The 11,772-nt window shown below is 40.2% G+C and overlaps 1 protein-coding gene across 1 annotated transcript in view; it reads left to right on the forward strand.

Annotated features, from left to right (window-relative positions):
* ZNF506 (zinc finger protein 506) overlaps window positions 1-11,772 on the forward strand; it is a 29,836-nt gene that overhangs the window by 6,222 nt on the left and 11,842 nt on the right. Inside the window, 2 exon segments of the mRNA XM_050769646.1 lie at window positions 10,287-10,413; window positions 11,231-11,326. Coding sequence (XP_050625603.1) covers window positions 10,287-10,413; window positions 11,231-11,326 — 223 coding nt within the window.

Genomic DNA, 11,772 nt, shown 5'->3' on the forward strand with positions numbered 1-11,772 from the left:
CTGTGATTCCAGGTCTTCTCTCAGGGTGACAAATGATTGAAAATATAGAGGAAAGGAGCTCTGTGACAGACTCCCTTTTCCCACAGCTGCCACCCACAGGATTCCCACCCACTCACACACACACACACACACACTAGACATTGACGTGTCCACACCCCTGCCAAGACTTGGCACCACTCTCAGGAACTTCACAATGGCATTTTTGATCCTAGTGTTTCTTGCCAAGAATCCACAAGGCTCTACAAGTCTCCTAGCATATTCCCACTAACAGACACTGAATCTGCAGCAGCAACCTGTTTTCTCCACTATCCTAGCATTTTGGACCAGCTATTCATAATCTCACCTGCTTGCATGCACACAGAAGTCAGAGTACAGCCCCACTGGAACCACTGTCTGTACCAAAAATCAGTCCTTTCACCTACATTGCACTCTCTCCCACCCAGGGATTTTTTTTTTTCTTTTAGCTTTTATTTTTGGTTTGGGGTACACGTGTGTTTGTTAAAAAGCTAAGATTATGTCATGGGGGTTTGGCGTGCAGATTTGGTCACTGAGATACTACCCATAGTACCAAACAGGTCTGTTTTCTTTTTTTTTTTTTTTTTTTTTTTTTTTTTTGAGACGGAGTCTCGCTCTGTCCCCCAGGCTGGAGTGCAGTGGCCGGATCTCAGCTCACTGCAAGCTCCGCCTCCCGGGTTTACCCCATTCTCCCGCGTCAGCCTCCCGAGTAGCTGGGACTACAGGCGCCCGCCACCTCGCCCGGCTAGTTTTTTGTATTTTTTAGTAGAGACGGGGTTTCACCGTGTTAGCCAGGGTGGTCTCGATCTCCTGACCCCGTGATCCGCCCGTCTCGGCCTCCCAAAGTGCTGGGATTACAGGCTTGAGCCACCGCGCCCGGCCTGACAGGTCTGTTTTCTGATCCTCTTAGTCCTCTCACCCTCCACCTTCAACTAGGCCTCAGTGTCTGTTGTTCTCCTCTTTGTGTTCATGTGTTGTTGTTATTTAGCTCTTACTTATAAATGATAACATGCATTTGGTTTTCTGTTTCTGCATTATGATTATTTTGAGACGGAGTTTTGCTCTTGTTGCCCAGGCTAGAGTGCAATGGTGTGATCTTGGCTCACCACAACCTCCGCCTCCCAGGTTCAAGCAGTTCTCCTGCCTCAGCCTCCTGAGTAGCTGGGATTACAGGCGTGTGCCACCACCCCTGGCTAATTTTGTATTTTTAGTAGAGACGGGGTTTCTCCATGTTGGTCAGGCTGATCTCAAACTCCACACCTCAGGTGATCCATCCCCCTTGGCCTCCAAAGTGCTGGGATTACAGGCATGAGCCATCACACCCAGCCTCTGCATTTGTTTTCTAAGAATAATGGTCTCCAGCTTCATCAGTGTTATTGCAAAGGACATGATCTTTTTTTTTAATGGTCACAGAGTACTCCATGATGTACCATATTTTGTTTTTACTAAATCTTTTATTTTATTTTTGGAGACAGGGTCTCACTTATTGCCCATGCTAGAGTGCTGTGGTGTGATATTGGCTTACTTTAGCCTCAACTTCCCAGGCTCAAGCAATTCTCTCCTACCTCATCCTCCCAAGTAACTGGGACTACACGCGAGGATTACCACACCTGGCCAATTTTTCTGTTTGTATTTTCTGTGGAGACAAGATTTTGCCATGTTGTCCAGGCACGTCTCAAACTTCTAAGCTCAGGCAGTGTACTTGCCTCGTCCTCCCAAAGTGCTGGGATTACAGGCATGAGCCACCGCATCTGACCATACCATATTTTCTTTATCCAGTCTACCATTGATAGGCATTTATGGCCTGTGCATGTCTTTGTTATGTGAATAGTGCTGCAATGAACATGCATGTGGATGTGTCTTTATAATATAATTTATATTTCTTTGGGTATATACCCAATTATGAGGTTCCTGGGTCAAATGATAATTGTTTCTTGTTCTGTGAAGAATTGCCACACTGCTTTTTACAGTTGTTAAACTAATTTACACTTCCAACAGCAGAGTATAAGCATTCCCTTTTCTCTGCAACCTTGCCAGCATCTGTTATTTTTTGACTTTTTAAAAATAGCCATTCTGACTGGTGTAATGTGAGATCTCATTGTGGTTTCTCTTTTAATTTATCTAATGATTAGTGATGAGCAGTTTTTTTTATATGCTTGTTAGCCACATGTATATCTTCTTTTGAAAAGTATCTGTTCATGTTTTTTGCCTACTTTTTAATGAGGTTTTTTTCTTGTAAACTTTTTAAAGTTTCTAATAAATTCTGAATATTAGACCTCTGTCAGAGGCAAAGTTTGCAAATATTTTCTTTTCTTCTGTAGGTTGTCTGTTTACTCTGTTGATAGTTTCCTTTGCTGTGAAGAAGCTCTTTAGTTTAAATAGGTCCATTTGTCAATTTTTGCTTTTGTTGCAATTGCTTTTGGTAGCTTCCTCATGAAGTCTTTGCCAGTTTCTGTGTCAAGAATGGTATCTTTTAGGTTATCTTGCAGGACTTCTTGTAATTTTAAGTTTTACACTTAAGTCTTTATCTTGATTTTTGTATATGGTGTAATAAAGGGGTCCAGTTTCTGTCTTCTACATAGTGCTAGATAGTTATTCCAGCACCATTTATTAAACAGAGAATTCTTCCTACATTCTTATTGTCAGATTTGTCAAAAATCTGACGGTTATAGAGAGTGTCTATTTTGGGCTCTCTATTCTGTTGCATTGGTCTTGTGCACTCATTTATTTTTTATAACATCTTTCTTCTGCTTTTTCTCCCATAAACATTCTTTCAAGTGCATACAGTGTGCAAAATTCAGATGTCCAAGGGTTCAAAAACTCTTTAAAAAGTTCCAAAAAATTTTTTGCTATTCTCTCTTAAGGGATTTAGATTATATGTAAATATTTTTCTCTGCTTTTTTTGGAAATATATGTAAATCATATTAACAGCTAAATAAACCTTTTGTCATTTTTTCTGACTCCAGATTATCTTTAGCTAGTACTTCAGATTTTTTGCTTTCTTTTTGCTTCTGAAAAGTTTATTTTTTGCATTTTTAGTCCTTAAAAGTATACACAGATTTGTTTAGATAAAAGCTTATTTTAAGAGCACACAGAAGCTTAGCACAAAGATAAAATTAAATTTAGCAATACATAATGATAAAGACTAAAAGATATTAAGTTTCTTTGACAGAAACCTGATTAGCCAAGGAAATTATCCAATATTTGCAGGCTAAAGTACTTATACTGCAAAAGCAAGAACAGTTCAGTGTATAAACTGAACAGTGGAGTCTGTAGTTGTACCTTGCGTTCTATTTACTACTTCAGAACAGTTAGCATAGTTATGTGTGGTGTTTGTAGACAACCTGCATTCATATAAATTAAACAGTATTTTCATTTTTTTTTGAGACAGAGTCTCTCTCTGTTGCCCAGGCTGGAGTGCAGCGATATGATCTCAGCTCACTGCAACCGCTGCCTCCCGAGTTCAAGCAATTCTCCTGCCTCAGAATCCCGAGTGACTGGGATTACAAGCGTGCACCACCATGCCTGGGTAAGTTTTTGTATTTTTTAGTAGGAATGGGGTCTCACCATGTTGCCCACCTTGATCTTGAACTCCTGACCTCAGGTGATCTACCCACCTCAGCCTCCCAAAGTGCTGGGATTATAGGGCTGAGCCATAAACAGTATTTTCTACAATAGTATGAATATAAAGCCACAATAATTACTTTGAATGAATCACTTAAATGGTTATTTTAATATTGTTATTTAAAGCGTTTTAACTGAAGTATAGTTGCAATTTTTAAAAATGCTACGTACATTATGACTACTTCATTAAAATTATTGATAATTATTTATATCTAATATCCAAAGAAAATTTACCAAATTGTTGTAGTAGATATTAGTCTGACATGTTTATTACTTTATTCAATAGGGATAATTATGAGTAAACACAATGTTAGTATCTTTTATTTCACTAAATTGGAATTCTGCTATTACAGGACAAATAAAGACAGGTGATGTGGCCACCCAAACACGACCAACATAGCTCTTCAGTTAGCTATGTTGCAAGCTCTAATATATTCCATTATATGAACACAGTCAGATTCTATTTCTTCATCAAAAAGTGTTGTTGGAAGTTGTCAGATGTATTTAAATATAGAACCCCCATTCAATGGCTAGGAGATGAGAGAGCAGCAGAGATGGAAAAGAAACTTTATAAAAATTCTTCTGAAAATCTGCCCCCTTTCTTCATAATGCTCATGTTTTTCATGCTGAGAGTAGCTGTGTACTTTGGGTGTTTAGAGAGAAATTGCTTTTAAGGGAATATTTTCTGGCTGACTTGATCAATCTCATATCTAATCTGAGCTTTTTCTTAACATCTCTCCTTTAATTGTACTCCACTTGCTGTAACACCAAAGGATACAGAGCCAAGTTGCTCCTACCTAGAATCTGCAGATAAGGTCTGACCTCTGCCTGGGATTTACAAAAAAAGGGCCAGACTTTGGATAGAGAATGTACAGACAACTAACAAAAGGCTTTTTCTGCATTGTGAGATGTCAACATAGACATCTTATAGCCCCCATTTGGGAGTATGGCTATTTGAGATTTTTCACATCTTCTTCATTGACCTGCTACAGTTATGTGAGAGGCTCCAGGAGGAAATAGAATCTGATGGCAGAATGTGTAGTGAGAGATCAAGGCCACAAAGTATCCAGAGCCATGACCACAACCGCAACTAAATTTACCTGTAAAATGTGATACTGGAGTAGAGTATTTTTGTTATTTCTCTTACCCAAGAGCTAGTAAATCAGAACGGGTGATCCAGGTTCTGGAGCTCCACCAGGGCTGTTCCATTTTCTATTTAGAATCAGTCTGAGTCTCTCCAGCCTGGCTTATCATTGGGCCATTGGCCCAGGGTCACTGGGAATTCCCTCAAAATCACCTAGGTGTCTTTGAGGCATTTTTGAGGCATTTGAGATGTCCTGTACAGAATTATGTCAGGCTGACAAGAATGGTTAATTCTGCTTCTGTCTCAGTGTAAGAGAAATGAGTCATCCTGTGTTTGTTCATCCCCTCATACAAGAGGTGTCTTTGGTTGATACCTAGATGAGAGTTTCTCCAATTTCCTGGTACTTGGATAATAAACAAGGATGAGATCTGGAGACCCAAATAGATAAACTAGTAGCTTCCATTTCATATGGCCATTAAAAAAAAAAACATAAAGCAGTCATGGTTCCTACAATCCAGAAACTTTTAGTTTAGACTAGCAACTGGATAAATAATTGAATTGTGCATCATATGGTTGGTACAACAAATACATGTGTCCAAAATCTTGGGCTTTATTTAGGTCACTTTTTTTATATCGTTGTGACTTCTGAGGTCTACATCTGAGGGCATATTTATGAACAGAAGAACTGTTACTATAATTTCTTTTCTTTTTATTTTTGAGCGGGAGTACAGTAGCGTGATCTCAGCTCACTGCAACCTCTGCCACCCTGGTTCAAGTGATCCTACTGCCTCTGCCTCCTGAGTAGCTGGGATTACAGGTGCCTGCCATCACATCTGGCTAATTTTTGTATTTTTAGTAGAGATGGGATTTCACCATCTTGGTCAGGCTGGTCTTGAACTCCGGATCTTGCGATCCACCTGCCTTGGCCTCCCAAAGTGCTGGGATTACGTGCGTTAGCCACCACACCCAGCAGTAGAATTTCTATTTATTTTTCCTTGTTAAGTACACGTATTTATTTTCTAATAAAATTGCTCTAGAAGGGCCGAGCACGGTGGCTCATGCCTGTAATCCCAGCACATGAGAGGCCGAGGCAGGCGAATCATGAGGTCAGGAGTTTGAGACCAGCCTGGCCAATATGGTGAAACGCCATCTCTACTAATAATACAAAAATTAGCCAGGCATGGTGGCATGCACCTGTAGTTCTAGCTAATTGGGAGGCTGAGGCAGAAGAATCACTGGAACCTGGGAGGCAGAGGTTGCAGTGAGCCGAGATCGCACCAGTGCACTCCAGCCTAGACGACAGAGTGAGACTGCATCTCAAAACAAAACAAAAAACAAAATTACCCTAGAAGATGTGAAGGGATTTGTTTTGTTTAAATTGCATATTAGTATATAGTATAAAGTTGACAGGGCAGTGGCTAGAAAGGATTAAAATTGCAGAAGCTCTGGATTTAAGTTTCTTTTAGGTAAGCTTAGAAAAAACAAAACTGGAAGTACCCCAGTGGCATAGAGAACAGAATTCTATATAGCGTCCTCACCCTGCCCCAGATCTGTTCAGATTCCCCCCCCCCCTTTTTTTTTTTTTTTTTTGAGACGGAGTCTGTCACCCAGGCTGGAGTGCAGTAGAGCGATCTCGGCTCACTGCAAGCTCTGCCTTCTGGATTCACGCCATTCTCCTGCCTCAGCCTCCCGAGTAGCTGGGACTACAGGCGTCCACCACCACGCCCAGATAATTTTTTTGTATTTTTAGTAGAGACAGGGTTTCACCGTGTTAGCCAGGATGGTCTCGATTTCCTGACCTCATGATCTGCCTGCCTTGGCCTCCCAAAGTGCTGGGATTACAGGCGTGAGCCACTGCGACCAGCCGCAGAGACACCCTTTTTGGAGCCTTTATTGAGTTCTGACCCTACCTTGGAGTCTTGCCTCACAGAACTGATTAAAAGAGATCAGAGTTTTGGCTGATAAATCCTAGTAAGTTTCTAGAGCTGGTGCTCACAATTTCCTGAAACCCAAAAGCAAATAAATGGGAAAAATAAAGTATGTATTTTAGAGTCTTAGTTTTTAACTGTTGTATTAAAACCAGTGCTGGGAGAGACATTCTGATTAGCAACTTGTTTTCTATTCCTGAAGATCCAGTAGTTGTTCCATAAGTCACAAAAAAGTAAATATGAATAGAATAAAATTTTCTGTATACTACATTAAACTCTTCCTTCTATATCTCTTTCATCTGTCTATATTTGGCTTTTATTCTACACAATTAAAAAAAAATTTGATGACTGAGAAATAGAAGAAGAAATAAAAATGCTGGGACCTTTATCTAAATCCTGGAAATTATGAAACCCTTCGTACCAGCTCCCAGGTGTTATGAGAATTAAATCACATAATGTGTTATGCCCAGCACAGTGCTCTGCATCATACCCTTAAGCACATAGTGCCTGTTTAATAAACATTGCATTAGTACATGTGTACACATGTTCCTTTTTAAATACAGACTTATTCAGACATTGCTGCCTTCTGTTTTGTCTGTAAACTTTATTTTAATTTTTTTTTTTTTGAGACGGAGTCTCGCTCTGTCGCCCAGGCTGGAGTGCAGTGGTCGGATCTCAGCTCACTGCAAGCTCTGCCTCCCGAGTTCATGCCATTCTCCTGCCTCAGCCTCCCGAGTGGCTGGGACTACAAGCGCCGCCACCACACCCGGCTAGTTTTTTGTATTTTTTAGTAGAGACGGGGTTTCACCATGTTCACCAGGATGGTCTTGATCTCCTGACCTCGTGATCCGCCCGTCTCGGCCTCCCAAAGTGCTGGGATTACAGGCTTGAGCCACCGCACCCGGCCGTCTGTAAACTTTAAATAGCCAGCAAAGAATATAAAACTTTAGGATGGAGATGGGTTGTCCTTATTTGTGCCAGAAGTATTTGGTTGTGACAGGGGGGCTAAAGTGAGGCCAAAATTACCAAGTGATTCATAAACTCGTTAAAGCCTGAGAAGCAATGCTTAGCTTAGTGGTTATCAGCCCAGGCTTCTCCTTAGGATCACATGGTCAATTTGCAGAAACCTCTTGTGCCCTCCCCACAGCTTCTGTTTATTGTTGTGGGTGGAAGCATCCATGTTGTTTTAATGAAGGGCCTCATATGACTCTAAGGTGAGGCCAGAATCAGGTATGAGGGCTTCAAAATACATTCATGAGAGTTAAGTTCCACCTTTGTACTCTAGGGTGGTCACAGGGCCTGTTCTATTTGGGTTTGATAGGGACAGGTCAGTGTGGCACATATTTGCATTACTGTAACAGAAATTACTGGTGTCTGTGGCAGGGGAGGGCACCTGAGGACAGGAAAGGAGAAACATGTTTTTATCTTCATGGAGCAGCTCATGGTGCCAGAATCTCTTCTGTTTTAAAGGACAGAAATGGGTTGACTTTTTCTTTTTCTGCCAGTTGATGTCATCCTAGCAGGTAAACATGTAATACTGACACCTTTAAAGGCATATTGTCAAGATGCAGGTGTAATTTATCCAGAGAGTCTCATCTGAGAATGAATTCCAGAGGAGGAGGAGGAAGAAAAAAAAGGCTTTTCTTCAGGTAAACGTGTCAGATGAAGAGCTGTGTCCACTCTTCCTCCTGGACTGCCATGCATTTAGTACTCACACACCTTTACTTCTCTACTTGTGTTTTTCCTCCCTAATGAGTTTGGTTTAACTACTTGTTAAAATTCTTATGATAGTCAAGGGTCTCTGAAAAATATTTCTTTCCTATATCTCAGAGACTTCTCTTTATTTGCTGCATCATAGCTTCTTATATGCCATGCAGGATTCTCAGCAATAATTTATGATCTGCAATATTAAAAATGTGTCCTTTGTGGCGGTTGAACATAGAAAGATGTGGATACTCAAGATTTCTATTGGGGGAAAACTCTGGTCCTTAGTAAAGATATAGAACATGTAATGTTGAGGCTCCATCTGTGTGTTCCATTAGCTCTGTGCACAACGGGATTAAGAAAATACGTATTAAAATGGGATGGCATTTATTACCCAGAAAGTTCTGAAAACAATTATTAGGAGATACCTGCTCTCTAGGGTGCTAAGTAAAAGTCTCCATAAAACTGATGTTTCTTTCTTTTTCCTTTTTTTTTTGCTTTTGAGACAGAGTCTCACTCTGTCACCCAGGCAGGGGTATAGTGGCGCGATCTCGGCTCACTGCAAACTTCGCCTCCCAGGGTCAAGCAATTCTCCTGCCTTAGCCTTCCGAGTAGCTGGGATTATAGGTGCCTGCCACCACACCCAGCTAATTTTTGTATTTTTAGTAGAGACAGGGTTTCACCCTGTTAGTCAGGCTGGTCTCAAACTCATGACCTCATGATCCGCCCACCTCGTGCCTCCCAAAGTGTTGGGATTACAAGTGTGAGCCATCGCACCCGGCCTAAAACTAATGTTTCTTTATGGTTAAATTCAGACTATAATTTTCTTTTTTGGGGGGAATATTTCAACAGTGATGCTGTGTTCTTCTGTGAGCATTAGCACAACATAAAAATCTGCCCTAGTGCAGTTAATGGTTAATAATTCACTTGGTTAAGCAGCTGTCTGATAGATTTTTTTCACTATAATTTTTCTCTTTATTATTAAGTATCTTTATGCAGCTGATGTGCATAAACCATCATATTTAATCTGGCAGCTGTCCTTTCTTATTTTTTCCCTGCATATTTTTCTTTGATAAATGAGGGCTCTTTGTTTATAGGCTAGAAAATATGGGAAAAACACAGGCTCTTCCACTTAGTAAATGTTTGAAAAAATATCCCTCTTGGGCCAAAAACATTTGCATTACTGGTGTGTTAGAAATTCAAAAAATTGGCGGGCCGCGGTGGCACATGCCTGTAATCCCAGCACTTTGGGAGGCTGAAGCAGCGGATCACCTGAGGTCGGGGGTTCAAGAGCAGCCTAACCAACATGGAGAAACCCCATCTCTACTAAAAATACGAAACAAAAAATTAGCCGGGCGTGGTGGTGCATGACTGTAATCCCAGCTACTCGGGAGGTTCAGGCAGGAGAATTGCTTGAACCCGGGAGGTGGAGTCTGGTGAGCTAAGATGGCGCCATCGCACTCCAGCCTGGGCAACAAGAGTGAAACTCCATCTATAAATAAATCTATAAATAAGTAAATAAGATCTTCTGGGGAAAAAAAAAAAAAAAAAAAACCCTGCATCTGCATAACAAGGTCTTCAGCTTATTGTACATATTAAAATTTGAGAGGTGCCTTCTAACTCAGCATTTCTGTCTGAAAAATATTCACAACTCATTCCGTATGATGTAAATATAGCACTCAAAAATGTACATGTTCGTGTTCATGGCCTTAATTTTATACTTTAGAAAAATATATGAAGTGATGTGGATCTTGTGCTGCTCTTTTTTCTCAGAGTTAGAGAATATTTCTGTGTTGAAAACATTTTATTGGATAATTCTAATCCTATAAGTCAGAACCACTTCTCTTTACTCTCTAATTTCACCTTAAGTCAAATTAAAAATTCCGCCCATGGCCACTTGGTAAAAATATGTGTGTGTGTGTGTTTTTCAGGGACCATTACAATTTAGAGATGTGGCCATAGAATTCTCTCTGGAGGAGTGGCATTGCCTGGACATTGCACAGCGGAATTTATATAGGGATGTGATGTTAGAGAACTACAGAAACCTGGTCTTCCTTGGTGAGGATAACTTGAGTACCTAATTAATAATATACCCTAAAGGTTTTATTTCTCTTTTTTGTAGAATGTTTTTTAGTAATTTATTCTTTGCATACAAGAGTTTCAGATACCCTTTTTCCAGAAAAATCTTTAGAGTTTGTTCATTTAGAAAAGAATTTTTTCAAGATGTTTCATCTTAATCCAAACTTTCCACATTCCTGAGTTGAGCTTTATTCTTCACTCCAAATTAGTGGTAATTCCAGAAATTTAGTGGCATAAAATATTGTTGCCCCCACCTAAAAATCTAATTGCCACCACCAATTTTTGATTTTAGTAGTACCAGGTAGTAAAATTAAGAAACCTACAAATTGAAAGTATTTTCTAAATATTTAGAAATTTCTGTTATAGGCCAGGCGTGGTGGCTCACGCCTATAATCCCAGCACTTTGGGAGGCTGGGCAGGTGGATCACCTGAGGTCAGGAGTTCGAGACCAGCCTGACTAACATGGTGAAACCCTGCCTGTACTAAAAATGCAAAAATTAGCTGGGCATGGTGGCGCATGCCTGTAATCCCAGCTACTCGGGAGGCTGAGGCAGGAGAACAGCTTGAACCCGGGAGTGGAGGTTGTGGTGAGCCAAGATCGAGCCATTGCACTCCAGCCTAGGCAACAAGAGCGAAACTCCATCTCAAAAAAAAAAGAAAGAAATTTCTGTTATAACTTAGTATTTTAGTATTTATTTACTAGAATATTTTATCACATCCTCTCTGCTGAGCACATTACTAGCTTGTAATTGGAGAATATGAGCAAGATTCATGTTATTTATTCTTAATAAAACAGGTATTGTTGTCTCTAAACCAGACCTGATCACCTGTCTGGAGCAAGGAAAAAAACCTTTAACTATGAAGAGACATGAGATGATTGCCAAACCCCCAGGTAGGTGTGAGTGAAAATGAACACAACAGACGACACAGATAAGAGGTCCCAAGGTCAAAGAGAAAGCGAGTCCTTAAAATGTTATATGGGAAGCTGTGTTCCCAAGGAAATAGTTCCTGGGCAGCTTTTTTTTTTTTTTTTTTTTTTTTAATTTTGCTCTTACAAAGAGGCATCTGTCTTATGTTTTTAAATTCTCTGGGGATTCTACTTTTCTTTCAGTGAGCTTCCTTCAAGTTCACAGTGAGAGCCAAAGTCCTCTTCATGACAGCTAACAGACTGCACAATCTGGCTGCTTTTCCATTGTTTTGGGGACACACAAGTATCTGCATGATTTTGAGAAACTAAGACCTTTTTAAGTTCTCGTTTTGCATCAGGTCTTAAATGTATATTAGCTTCTGTTCCACTTTTTTGTCCATTTTTGTTTTTATTACTATATAGTCTTGAAA

Source organism: Macaca thibetana, chromosome 19, assembly GCF_024542745.1.
Source record: "Macaca thibetana thibetana isolate TM-01 chromosome 19, ASM2454274v1, whole genome shotgun sequence".
In the NCBI taxonomy this organism is placed as follows: domain Eukaryota; kingdom Metazoa; phylum Chordata; class Mammalia; order Primates; family Cercopithecidae; genus Macaca; species Macaca thibetana.